Raw genomic sequence first — 14,252 nt, forward strand, 5'->3', positions numbered from 1 at the left:
CGGTTTATTAGAGGTCGGGGAGGAGCGGGGCGAGATAGTTTTAGTGCATGTTTTTAAATGTACTTATTCTCAGGGAGTGATGAAGCTTCACTTTGTGGCCCGGAATATTTCAATACGGCAACACATTTCATTTTTCTTCCATTGGATTTAGCAGTGGCCGTTTCCTAACATGTGTCGTATTTGCCCAATAAATCTCATTTCAGGTTTCTAAATGCCACCTCTTTAAGCAGCCTTTTTTCCCCGTGAATGTGCCAGAAATTAGGTTTGTGCACACATTAACCAGATAATTCAAAACCAAAGGTGACAACAGCCATGGAGTATCTATTGAACTGCAGGAGGGTGCGCAGCAGAGGCATGGCACCTCCCCCAGTCCCTTTTCCCAGTGTAAATGTATTATTAAACACATTAGAAGGCTTGTGTTGCTTCGAATGAAAGAGGCATACCCCGGAGATTGAGTTATGATAAACACTGAAGATTGGTCGGCGCAAATGTTGTCAAGAACACAAAATCACATTAATCTCCGCCACAACCTTTTCCATTTGACAAGTAGTTCGCCGGCGAGTTTTTCAGATTTTCACAGCAAATGGAGTAAATCAAATCATATTCCTCAAAAAAAAAAAAATCCAGTGAGCAGCGCTTGATATCACTTTAATACGTCTTTCGGTATACATTGCAGATTCGCTTCAAAACTTGCCAGGCGCTACGGGATTCAAATACACTCTGAAGGCTCAAAGGATGGCACACTGTCCTAAAGATAGATTGATAATCTTTTCTTGCTGATGCTCGGTAGAAACCTCTCCTGTAACTTTTAAAAACATCAAACAAAATGTCATATACCCCAACTAGCAGCTCAATTGTTGCAACCCCCGACTTGACGCGACACACCGTATACAAGAGGCAAGCACTTTGGTAATGTTATCCCCGTGCCCCTAGCTGGGAAGCCTTTTCTTTGACTAATGAAGTGATCTGGTCATGGCAAGGATCCTGCGGAACACAGAAATGAAGGAATGTTGTGTGTGTGGAGCGGTCATGCTTCTGTAAGAGTAGTCTACTTGTCTTTTAGGGATGTCCGCACTCACTATAGCCGTTGCTACATATACCAAATCATTGCCTCTAGAATCTAGAAACAAATGGACGTTCTCCAGTGTGCGGAGTGTAAGCAAAATAAACATAAATACCAGGGACTCAACCTAAGTGAACCCGACAAAGAATCTTGGCCTGAGGTATGCATGATGGGGTCCAGCCCAAGTCTCAGCTCACACAAATTTGTTTACTTCCATGAAAAACATGAGACAGCGGCCTATCCTTTGCCTTCACAATCCATCAACTTACGTCTATCTCTTATTTCCATTACTTGTTGACATAGTGACAAGGTTTTAGCCCAATGAAAATTTCTTGAGTTTTAAAACATTAGAAGTATCTCGAAGAGTCAATATTTCATTCTACTCTGGTCGAGTGGCCTTCTGCTTAATACTTTAAGAACAAAAACCAAGAAGAATGGAAGGGGCTAAAAACACACAGTCCATTATCTTTGTAATGTTAAAATCTATGACGACATTGCAGAAATATAGAAATCCCAAACTCACCCTTGATGGCCTTGGTGCTGTCACTCTGAACACTGTCATTTGAATGGTTGCTTGAGACAGAGGATACACTGGAAGTCCTAACGAAGCCGAAGGCTGGCATCTTAGCAGTAGGCAAGCGCGAGTAACCTGGCGGACGGAGTCCTGACTGGCAAGGTTTTGGGTGATTCGCTTTGATAGCGTTGTGTAGATTACCCTTTTTCAGATCCACTGTGGAGAACAAAGTTAGATACATGAAGTAAAAATTCTCAGGAGAATTTCATTTCAAAAAATGTAAAATAAAATTAGGATCATTTTTAAGCTTCCCAGATTAAATCATCTATGGCTTTTGCATAATAATGATAAATGCATGCACATTTTATTTCCCTGAATCTGCCCTATATAGACCACATTGAGTTCCAAATGCCTTGAGTAAAGGAAATCCTACACCTCTCATTGCTTCATGATAGACAAGCAAGCTTCAAATCCCCTCTCTGCTGTTGTTGACATGGTGAAAGCACATTATTTCCCAAACTTTAAAGTGTTGCTCTGGCAACAGCACTAAATGCTTAAGCTGCTTGATGAATGCACTTCTTATCCCCCCTTCAACACAATTACTCCATTCACCCCCTCTGCCAGTATGATTGTCACATGCCTCTACACAAAGATTACCTATAGCACAGCCTCACTACTCTTCTAATAGTCTCATGCGAGATGCTCATTTTGATTTATTTCCCTTAATTCTCTTTTGGCTCCTTTAATTGAGATCACTTCCTTCCTTAAAAGCTCAACCCCATCTGGTGCACCCGCACATCCTTTCCAACCTCAAGCTGTTAACAAACTGGTTTTCACCCCCAACAGACAAACATATCTTTCCACACCACAGCTTTCCAAACTTTTCATATTGGTGACACACTTTTTGGAGATGCAGCATTTTGAGACACAGTAAGGCAGTGTAGCGAGTGAGCATAGCAAGCGAGCCCAAACCACTTAAGGAGGGTTCGAGGGGGTTCTCCCCCAGGAAGAGAATTTTGGGGAAAAAAAGTGGGCAAATAGTGCATTTCAAGCAAATTTGAGACCATGAGGTTGAACACAGGCCCCTGCAGTGGATGCCTTCGTCCCTCTCTCTATCTCTCCTACCTCTCTCTGTCTCCCTCCCTCCCTCTATATCTCTCTCTCTCTCTCCCTCCCTCCCTCTCCCCCTCCCTCCGTCTACCTCCCTCTCTCTCCCTCTGTTTTCCTCCCTCTGTCTGTCTACCTCCCTCTGTCTCGCTCCCTCTGTCTGTCTCCCTCCATCTGTCTGTCTCCCTTTGTCTGTCACCCTCTGTCTGTCGCCCTAAGTCTCCTATTCTCTGTCTTCCTCTCTCTGTCTCCTTTCCTCTGTCTCCCTCCCTCTCTCTCTCCCTCTGTCTCCCTCTCGCTCTCCCTCTGTCTCCTTCTGTCTCTCTCTCTCTCCCTCTGCCGCCCTCCCTATGTCTCCCTCTCTCTGTCTCCCTCCCTCTCTCTCTCTGTCTCCCTCCCTTGGTCTCCCTCCCTCTGTCTGTCTCCCTCTCCTTCCCTCTGTCTCCCTCTGCCTCCCTCCCTCTGTCTCCCTCTCTCTCTGTCTTCCTCTCTCTCTCTCTGCCTCCCCCCTCTCCCTATTCTCTGTCACCCTGTCTCCCTCTCCCCCTGTCTACCTCCCTCTCTGTCTCCCTCTCCTGTCTCTCTGCCTCTATCTGCCTGTATGTCCCTCTCTCTGTCTGTCCCTGTCTCCCTCTCCTTCTCTTAGTCGTCTCTGCCTATATCTATCTGCCCCTGTCCCTGTCTCTGCCTCTACTCGTCTCTGTCTGACTCTGTCTCTGTCTGTCTCCCTCCCTCTCTCGGTCTCCCTCCCCCTCTGTCTCCCTCCCCCTCTCTCTCTGTCTCCCTCTCTCTCCCTCACTCTGTCTCCCTCTCTCTGTCTCCCTCCCTCTCTATCTCTCTCTATCTCTCTCGGTCTCCCTCTCTTTCCCTCTGCCTCCCTCCCTCTCTCTCTCTGTCTGTCTCCCTCCCTCGGTCTGTCTCATTCTGTCTGTCTCCCTTTGTCTCCCTCCCTCTGTCTGTCGCCCTCTATCTCCCTCTCTGTCTCCGCCCCTCTGTCTCCTTCCCTCTGTATTCCATCTCTCTCTCTCCCTCTCTCTTTGTCTCCCTCCCTCTGTCTCTCTCTGTCTGTCTCCCTTTCCCTCCCTATGTCTACCCCGGACTGCCTCCCTCTGTCTCCCTACCTCTCATTGACTCCCACGGTTTTCCTCTCTCTCTGTCTCCCTCCCTCTGTCTCTGTCTGTCTGCCTCTGTCTACCTCTATCTGTCTCCCTCTGTCTGTCACCCTCTGCTTCCCTCTGTCTCCCCCTCACTTCCTTCCTCTGTCTCCCTCTGCCTCCCTCCCTCTGTCTCCCTCTCTCTCGGTCTCCCTCTCTCTCTCTGCCCCCCCTCTCCCTCCCTCTGTCACCCTGTCTTCCTCTCTCTCTCTCCCCCTGTCTCCCTCCCTCTCCGTCTTCCTCTCTGTCTCTCTCTATCTCTGCCTCTATCTGCATGTATGTCCCTCTCTCTGTCTGTCCCTCTCCTTCTCCCAGTCGTCTCCGCCTATATCTGTCTGCCCCTGCCCCTGTCTCTGCCTCTACTTGTCTCTGCCTGTCTCTGTCTGTTTCCCTCCCTCTCTCGGTCTCCCCTCTCTCGGTCTCCCTCCCCCTCTCTCTCTGTCTACCTCTCTCTCCCTCACTCTGTCTCCCTCTCTCTATGTCTCCCTCTCTCTATGTCTCCCTCCCTCTGTCTGTCTCCTTCTGTCTGTCTCCCTTTGTCTCCCACTCTCTGTCTGTCGCCCCTCTGTCTCCTTCCCTCTGTATTCCCTCTCTCTCTCTCCCTCTCTATTTGTCTACCTCTCCCTCTGTCTCCCTCCCTCTGTCTCTCTCTGTCTGTCTCTCTCTGCCTGTCTCTCTCTGTCTCCCTCTCCCTCCCTATGTCTACCCCGGACTGCCTCCCTCAGTCTCCCTCCCTCTGTCTCCCTCTCTCTCTGTCTCCCACGGTTTCCCTCTCTCTATGTCTCCCTCCCTCTGTCTCTGTCTGTCTCCCTCTGTCTGCCTCTGTCTACATCTATCTACCTCCCTCCCTTCCTCTGTCTGTCACCCTCTGTCACCTCACCCCAGCCTCCAGGGCACTCACAAAGACGCACCACAGTACTTCGCAGGTCTTTAAAAGACCATTTACTGGGAGACGTTATGCAATAGATGAGGCATAGTGAGAACAAAGCTTTCAAAGGAATGCCTCAATTAGCAGCAGTTATGTGCTAAGTGCCCGTTAATACCAGTGTCATCCTGCAACACAACCACCATTTGCAGGCAACACAGTACTGTGTCAGGACACACAGTTTGGAAAGCTCTGTTCTACACTATGAAACCTATTCCTGAGCACCGGGGTCCACCTGCAGTGTTTCAATCTCACTTTAGGATTGTGTTGTTGCACTAATGTTCTATTGTCTGTACACCATTGGTGCTCACATGACTGTCCAGTATGCCTGAGCAGAGACAGCTAGCGTGGAAAAGTCGGTGTAAGAAGAAACTGGTGCTACTACGGCTTGGCAAGAGAATGAACGCATGAAGTTTCATGCAAGAAAGCCGCGTTGTTCACCAACGATCTCAAAGACTCCAAGAAATCCTGCCATGACCTCGAGAAAGCCTGGCGCCACAACCAGTCAACGGACAACATTACAGCCCTCAAAAACGCCACCCGCAAACACCACCAGCTGATCTGCATCACCAAAAGGTCATCCTTCAGAGAACGACTAGACAACAACACCCACAACCGCAAGGAACTCTTCAATGTCGTGAAAGATCTCTCCAACCCCAATGCCAGCAACAACAACATCACGCCTTCTCAAGACCTCTGCAACTCTCTGGCCACCTTTTTTCACCGTAATATTGTTGACATACACGACAGCTTCGGCGCTCAGAACACGTACCCCACCACCGAACCTACACCCCCCACCACCACCATGTGTGCCTGGACTCAGGTCAGCACGGAAGATACCACCTACACGATGAACACCATCCACTCGGGCTCCCCAGACGATCCCTGCCCACACCACATATTAAACAAAGCTGACTCCATCATCGCACCTAAACTTCGGGACATCATCAACAACTCCTTCATATCCGCCACCTTCCCGGAGAGCTGGAAGCACGCAGAGATCAGCGCCCTCTTGAAGAAACCCACTGCAGACCCCTCAGACCTCAAGAACATCCGCCCCATCTCACTCCTCCCCTTCCCTGCAAAAGTCATCAAGAAAACTGTCAACAAACAGCTGACAGCCTTCCTTGAGACGAACGGCTCCCTCGACCCATCGCAGTCCGGATTCCGAGCTAATCACCGACGACAGCCAGACCCTGCTGGACAACGGAGAAACCGCCGCCCTCATCCTGCTCGACCTTTCGGCTGCGTTCGACACGGTCTGCCACCGCACCCCGACAACCCGCCTCCGCCACGCAGGGATCCAAGGAAAGGCCCTGGAATGGATCACCTCCTTCCTCTACGACAGTACCCAAAGAGTCCGTCTCCCGCCCTTCCTCGCAGAAGCCACCAAGATCATCTGCGGCGTACCTCAAGGCTCCTCGCTCAGCCCCACCCTCTTCAACGTCTACATGAGCCCCCTCGCAGCCATCGCACGCAAGCACAACTTCAACATCATCTCCTACGCCGACGATACCCAACTGATCCTCTCCCTCACCAACGACCCTACCTCCGCCAGAGCCAGCTTCCAGGACGGAATGAAAGACATCGCAGACTGGATGAAGCTCAGCCGCCTGAAACTGAACTCAGACAAGACGGAAGTCCTCATCCTAGGCCCATCCATCTCCGCCTAGGACGACTCCCGGTGGCCCCCTGCTCTGGGCCCCCCACCCAAGCCCACGGACCACGCACGCAACCTGGGCTTCATCCATGACTCCTCCCTCACGATGGCCAAGCAAGTTAACGCCGTTACCTCCTCCTGCTTCAACACTCACCGCATGCTCCATAAGATCTTCTGCTGGATCCCCACTGGAACCAGGAAAACGGTCACCCAGGCCCTCGTCACCAGCCGTCTGGACTACGGGAACGCCCTCTACGCTGGGACCACCGCCAAACTACAGAAAATACTCCAGTGCATCCAGAACGCCTCAGCAAGACTCGTCTTGGACATCCCCCGACACAGCCACATCTCCGCCCACCTGAAGGACCTGCACTGGCTCCCCGTCAGCAAAAGGATCACGTTCAGACCCCTTACCCACGCACAAAAGGCTCTCCACGACTTGGGCCCTGAATACCTCAACAACTGCCTCACGTTCTACACGCCAACCCGCCAGCTCCACTCTGCCAGCTTCCCCCCCGCCATCGTCCCACTGACCTGCAGAACCACCACCGGAGGAAGATCCTTCACCTACCTGGCGGCCAAGAGCTGGAACACCTTCCCTACCCACCTACGACTCCCCCAGGACCATCTCTCCTTCAGGAAGCAACTCAAGACCAGGCTTTTCGAGCAGTAGCAGCCCCTCCCCCCCTTCCCCCCCAGCGCCTTGAGACCCTAGCGGGTGAGTAGCGCGCTTTACAAATACTCTTGATTGACTGCAGTTGGCTGCCGGAGCATCATCATCATTGTTGATGATGAGTGGCCAAGCCGTGAATCCAGGTGCACACAAGCGGATGGAGAACATCAACTTCATTTCTCTGATCAGCAGTACATGCTTATACCGGCTGCTGCAATCACCATGGATTACAGGAATGGACACTACATTTAACAAGGGGCAGAGGAAAGAATTTACCATTCTAGACCTAAGGTTCCAAAGTACTAGTGAAACATACAGGGTAAGTGCACTTACTTTTGGAAGTTAGTGAACTGCCTGGAAGTGTACCAATGCGTGATGATCTCAGCATGTGCGTAGAATCTCTCGGGAAGGCTCGAACACACTAAAGAAGAAGACCCATTTTTTTTTTTTTTAACATCATTTTTATTGCATCACCAATATAATTGTACAGACACTAGAACCAAAATTATAAATCCACCTAAAACAAGAAATGACCTCGTCCCTTGGTCTCCATTCCGGGAGGCCCGCCCCCTCCTTAGGCGCAGCTCGGCCTCCGTCCATTAGTAGTCCTTGTAATACCTTACATTGTCCGACACTAGTAGTACCAAAGTAATGCTGGGTTGCTTTTGTGATTTTCACCCCTCCCCCACCCCATAATTTCGATCCCCAACAGCCCGCCAATTCCAGCTTCCTTCCCCCCCCCCGTGGTCGCGCTGTGCTAAATCACTGTCGAAAGAACGTCTGTTGTGGCGTAGGAAGTACATACATTCACTAATGTGTGTCCCCCGGTAAGGTGACAGGGTTAGCCGTATCCACCTCCTCCACGTCCTCCCGCTCCTCGTCAGCTGTTTCTCGGAGCGCCTGCACCATCATTTCCCACGCAGTCGCCCTCTCCATAGCCTTCTCATCATTCGTCCTCCAGGCCACCTGGTACCTCAGGGTGCTCTCACACGCCGCCCACCGCAGGCATTCCCCATACCATCTTTTATATGTGGGCCCTGTTCTCGATTTCCAATTTCTCGTTATCTCCCGCTTAGCCAGAATTAGCCCTAAGTCTATAAATTTGCTGGTAGTCTTATTTCTAGGCGTGTGTGGAAACCAATGGAGGACCCCCACCGCTTTCGTGTACTGAATGTCCCTGTCTGTTGCACTGTTGAGGGCCCTCCCAATTTCCTGCCAGTAGTCCCCCAGGGAGGGGCAGTCCCATAACATGTGACCCAAGTCCGCCCCAACTGTATTGCACCTGGGGCAAGCGGCTTGTTCCACCCCAAAATATTGTCGTATTTTCCCCGGCGTGAGGTATGCCCTGTGAATGATGTAAAAATGGATCAACTGAAACCTGGCGTTTCTCGAGCTTTTCCGTACTCGCCTCAGCAACTGGCCCCAGGTCGTGTCAGGGATCTCCAATTGGAGGTCCAGCTCCCATTTGGCCTTCAGAGCCGCTAGAGGCTGTAGGGTCTCCCGCAGCATCCTGGAGTACAAACAGGTGACGGCCTTAAAGGTCCCTGCTGCCATCATCGTGTATTGACATGCCATTGAGGCGCCCGGTTCCTGCAGTCCTTCCCCCCAGTGAGCCTGCATGGCGCCCGTGACTGCCGCGTGCAACAAGTAGTCGCCCCTCGGCAGGTCGAACCGCTCCTGCAATTCCTGAAACTGCAGCAGTACCCCATCCTCATATAAGTCGCCCAGCATGTGTATCCCTGCCTCCTCCCACCCTAGTAAGCGCGACCAGTCCCCTCCGTGAGGGAGGGCCGTAACCATCCCCAACGGGATTTCAGGAGCGTACATAAGGCGGACCCCCGCTCGCTTACGTGCCCGGCTCCAGCAGAGTCGGAACGTCTGCTCCTCAACCGTCAGGTCCCCAACCAGGAGCCTCTGGTGCAGTGCGATGTACGCCAGCACGTGTCGTGGGGTACCTTCTGCTCTCGCTTCCTCAGGGCCTCTATACACTCTCGCGACCTCCTGGGTGAAGACCTGCAGCTGCGCCGCCAGATAATACCCTTCAAAATCAGGCACCGCCAAACCTCCTTCATCCTTGGGGCGTAGCAGAGTGTCCAGCGATATGCGCCTCCTCCCCGTGCCCCATAAAAACGCTATGACCAGAGATCTCAGGCGCCGAAAAATAGAGCTCGGGATCCACACCGGGAGCGTCCTAAAATAATACAAGAGCCTGGGCAGGGCCATCATCTTAAGCAGGGAGATCCGACCAGCCAGGGATAGCGGCAGTGTAGACCAGAAATCCATGCTCCCACGCAGAGCATTAATACAACGGGTGATGTTACCTTCCAGCAGATCCGCCGGAGTGTGATAGATATAAACTCCCAGATAATGCAGACAGCGCGGTTCCCATTGGAGTTCCTGCGCCGTGAGTGGGCACGGTTCTCCTGATCGCAGGGGGAATAAGCAGGACTTAGGCCAGTTGACCTTCAGGCCTGATAACCGGCCGAACCGCTCCAACAGCCGTCTCGCCCCCAAAAGCTCTGGGCCCGCGTTAGCCAAAAACATCAGCAGATCATCTGCGTATAAAGAAATGAGATGTGGCCTGCCCCTATACGATAATCCGGCATAGTGGCGGCCCGACCTGGCCTCCACAGCGAAGGGTTCCATCGCCAGGGCAAACAAGAGAGGAGATAGGGAGCACCCCTGCCTAGTGCCTCGCCGGACAGGGTATTGCCTCGAGATCAGAGTGCCCACCCGGACTCTCGCTACCGCGTCAGTGTACAGGACCTTGGTCCAGTTTATGTATCCGTCCCCCAGCCTGAAGCGCCGCATCATCTCATACAAGTACCCCCATTCAAGACTGTCGAAGGCCTTCTCTATGTCAATAGAGAGAACAAATGGAGAGACGGCGCCCGGCCAGTCTGCTCCCATCAATCTCGTAAGCCTTCGGATATTGTGGGCGGTGTTGCGCGTCGGGATAAAGCCGCACTGGTCCTTATTAACAAGGCCAGTCATGTGCACTAGCAGCCTGTTGGCAAGAATTTTACTCAGGATCTTGTAGTCCGTTGTCAGCATGGACAACGGACGGTAAGAGAATAAAGCCGCCCCCTCTCTGCCCGGTTTTAAGAGCGGGATCATGATGGCTTCACACATGGAGCCCGGGAGCCGACCCCTCGATTGTGCCTCGTTGTAGACTTCTCGCAGCCGGGGAGCAAGGTACTCCAGGTATTTACTATAAAACTCGATCGGGAGTCCGTCGAGACCCGGGGTCTTATTTCTGGCCATTTGTTTTACTGCACACCCTATCTCCCCGATCGTAATGGGCCGACCCAGCTCCTCTGCTTCTGAGTCTTCCACCCTCGGCAGTTGTAAACCGTCCAAGAAATCGCCCAGCTCATCCATCCCCCCTGTTTCTCCACTCTCATAGAGACCCTCATAATACGCCCGAAACTTATTCAGTATCCCGGGTTGGGTATGGCAGGGCTCCTCCCCTGCCTCCTGGATCATCATGATCGGCATACCCCTCCTGACTGGGTTAGCAAGCCACGCCTGCATAGACCCCGCCTTATCGCCTTCCGCATGCGCCCTCGTCATGTACGCTTTATGATCAAAGCTGCGCAGCCGTTCCAGTTCCACTGCCAGCCCCTCCCTTGCCCCACTAAGCCCCTCCTGCAACTCAGGGTGATTCGGGCGACCCTTCTCCAGATCCCTCAACCGCGTCTCAGCCTTATCCAAATCATCCATCAAGGTCTTGCGAGCCCCAGCCGTGTGTCCAATACAGTGCCCTCGCACCACCACCTTAAACGCATCCCACTCCACCGCCCTCGTGGAGGCCGAGCCACTGTTCTCCTCAAAATAACACTCTATACAGTCTCCAAGGGCCTCCCTGAACAACAAGTCATCCAGGGTATCGGGTTGCAGGCGCCATGTTGGTACGCAATTAACGGCCACCATCCAGTTCAGGGATAACAACAAAGGGTTGTGGTCCGACATCGTCCGGGCCAAATATTCCGCCCCCCCCACCGCAGAAAGTACAGATGATGAACACAAAAACGCGTCCAGCCTAACATGTAAATCATGCAACTGCGAGTGAAAGGAGTAGTCCCTAGTAGTGGGGTGTAACGCCCTCCATGCATCCGTGAGGGCCCAACTCTCCTGCCACTCCAGCTTGCGCTTGGCCACCCTATGCGCTGGGGACGCGCGCAGTGGGGGATGGGACCTATCCAAAACCACATCCTCCACCGAATTGAAATCCCCCCCCAGGAGCACCGGCCCCGCCAAATAGCCCGCCAGTTTACCCGAGAGTACGGACAAAAATGCTGGCAGATCCACATTGGGAGCGTACACACTGCAGAGAGATACTACCCTGCCTCTTAGCCTCCCCTCCACCGCCACATATCTGCCCTCAGGGTCCACCAATGTTTTAGTAACCTGGAAGGGAACCCCCGCTCGTATCCAAATTAGCGCCCCCCTTGCAAAAGCTGAGAACGCCGTATTGAACAGCTGTCCCCTCCATCGCCTCTGTAGCGCAATCCCTTCCTGCTTATTAAGATGTGTTTCTTGCAGGAACGCTATGTGCACCCCCCTACGCTTGAGGTATGCCTGAACTTTATGCCTACGTGTCATGGACTGCATACCCCGCACATTCCAGGACACACATTTCAATGCCCCGGCACTAGCCATTCCCCTTCGCCCATCCAGACCGAACAATAGAAATCATTGACCTTGCACGCTCCTCGACCACGGACTGAACTCCCCACCCTCTCCAAACAGGAAACCAAACCCCCCCTTCAACAACAACACCCAGAGCAACCCCAACTGCTCTCAATTCCCACCCCCCCAGGACAGGCCCCCCCGCAAATGGAAGTACCCCCATCCAAACCAACACTCCCGACCACCCCTCAAAGAAAGGCAGTAATGTTCGCAGTCTCCACTGCGATGACCTTAAGGGCCAGGAGGGCGCGGATCGATGCGAAAAGTTCGTGAAAGCAAATCAGTCCCGCGTACTCCACCCCACAATCCCCATATCATAGCGCCCCGAAACCTCATGTAACAGTGTTCCGTTGCCTCGGGCCCAACGCCCCGGTGTCCAACCAGCGAGTCCGCTCCACTAGTCCAGGTTAACACGCCTCAAGAATCTCCTCCGAAGTCTGCGGCGTCACGATAGGGCCTCGGGCTCCACCAAATTCCAAGAGTCCCGTCTCCGATCCCGTGCCCGGGTCCTCCGATTCCGTACCCTTCCCGGACTGGCTCCTAGTATTTTTGGATAAGTTCGCCACTGCCTGTAGGGCCGCCTGCCTCTCCGTCTCCGTCTGCGACACCGAAGGCCTGCCGGTTCTCCTGCGGTTCTTCCTGATCCGTTGAGATTTCCTGATCGGTTGTGTCACCTTAGCCTCCTCCTCCCTGGCCTTGGCGCCATCTGTTCCCGCTTTGTAAGTGTCCCACCAGGCCCAGGCGTCCGCCGAGGACGTAAAGAAGAGTGTCTGTTCATCCACCACCACTCTCAGCTTCGCCGGGAAGAGCAGGGAGTACTTGATGCCTTCATCACGGAGCTCCCGCTTAAGGGACAAGAAATTAGCCCTGAGCTTCTGCGTCTCAAACGTATAGTCTGGGAACATGGTGACCCTGTTGTTGTCCACTTGAAAGGGTCCTGCCTCCCTCGCTCTCTGCAATAACCAGTCTCTGTCCCTATAATGGAGCAACTTGAACACCACTGGGCGAGGCGGGAGGCCCGGGGCCGGCGGACGTGCTGGAACCCTATGTGCTCGCTCAAGGGAGAAGAAGGGGGACAATCCCTCTGGTGCCACCTCAGTTCGTAACCAGTTGTCGAGATAGCCCACCATATCGTCTCCTTCGATTTTTTCCGGCAGGCCTACGAGGCGTACGTTGTTGCGCCTATTCCGGTTTTCCGCGTCCTCGGCCCTCCGTTCCAGCACCTTCAATCGATCCATCACATCCGCCATCTGCGCCTTCACCGCTGCATGGCTCGGGGCCAATTCCTGAGCCGTGATTTCCACGGACTTCACCCTGTCCTTGAGCTTATCGTGGTCAGCTTTCAGGAGTCCCAAGCCCGTCGCCACCTGGGCTATGTCCTGCTGCAAGGCGTCCTTTGTGGTGGCGATGGCCTCCAGGATACGGTCCTGCATACGCTGCAGCGCTGACTGGTCTCGATCCGCTCCTTCTGTGGCTTCGGTGTCGGTCGCACCATCCCCCTTCCCTTTTGGCTTCCCCATCTGGGCTGGAACGAGTGATGGCCTCCAGAGCTGCCTCTGCACCCGCTCCGCACTTCTCAGGGCCTCGCCCCTAGGAAAGTCCCCCTGTAGCAGTAGTGGGAAAAGCCCGCTGCGTTCCACGCCTTGAGCACCACTCTAGACTCTGGGGCCAAAGCCGCCTCTCGGGATCAGGGTTTCCGACGGACCGTTGAGCCGTCTGGCGCCAGTCGTGCTCAGAGAGCCGGGGTCATCGTCACTGGGTTGTCGCCACGTTGTCGCCGCCACTACCAAGGGTTCGGCTCCCATCCACAGCCGGTGGTGCGCGAAAGGTCTGCTCCAGGACCCCGAGAGAGGTCAGATGCATCCGCCTACACCTCTTATCGGAGAAGAGTAGCAGCCCTTAAAGTGGCTCCGGGCCTGCGACTCCGTCGTCTCTGTGCTTCATGCCACCGCCGCCATCTTAGCTCTTAGCTCGATGACTTCACGCCTGAGTCCAACTTTCAGATTCAAATACCAGGCTGGGAATGGTCTCGAGTCGACCGCCGTCGGCGCCGGACCCTCCGAGGCACCTTCCAGTATCGGATTATATCAGTTTCATCGGGGTCCGACCAGATATTCAGGATATTTTTCAGGATCGGGCGCGGAGCTCCGAGCTCACGCTGCCTACCTCCTCGGCATCCAAGCCACGCCCCCCTAAAGAAGAAGACCCATTCCAACACAAACCTATATGGTACGTCAACACGCGAGGTCACGCTGACCATGTATGCTTCCATCTCTAATTCACCTTCCACAACAAGTGACTTCTAAGCTCAATAGCAATGCCGAAGGACAACATTCTGTTTCCATTTCCTGTCTAGCAACTCACTATCCCTTTTAGGCCTATCAAACGTGTCTAACTTGAAACTGCACCAGTCACTGACACAGCACCAGTGGTAAATGAATATGTGTGCCACAGGAAATCTAGA

The 14,252-nt window shown here is 53.3% G+C and overlaps 1 protein-coding gene across 1 annotated transcript in view; it reads right to left on the minus strand.

Moving 5' to 3' along the window:
* Positions 1 to 14,252, minus strand: part of MTUS2 (microtubule associated scaffold protein 2) — a 1,086,829-nt gene that overhangs the window by 772,233 nt on the left and 300,344 nt on the right. The window contains exon 3 of the mRNA XM_086935158.1: positions 1,587 to 1,793. Coding sequence (XP_086791284.1) covers positions 1,587 to 1,793 — 207 coding nt within the window. The remainder of the gene's footprint in view (positions 1 to 1,586; positions 1,794 to 14,252) is intronic.

Source organism: Lissotriton vulgaris, chromosome 8, assembly GCF_964263255.1.
Source record: "Lissotriton vulgaris chromosome 8, aLisVul1.2, whole genome shotgun sequence".
In the NCBI taxonomy this organism is placed as follows: Eukaryota; Metazoa; Chordata; class Amphibia; order Caudata; family Salamandridae; genus Lissotriton; species Lissotriton vulgaris.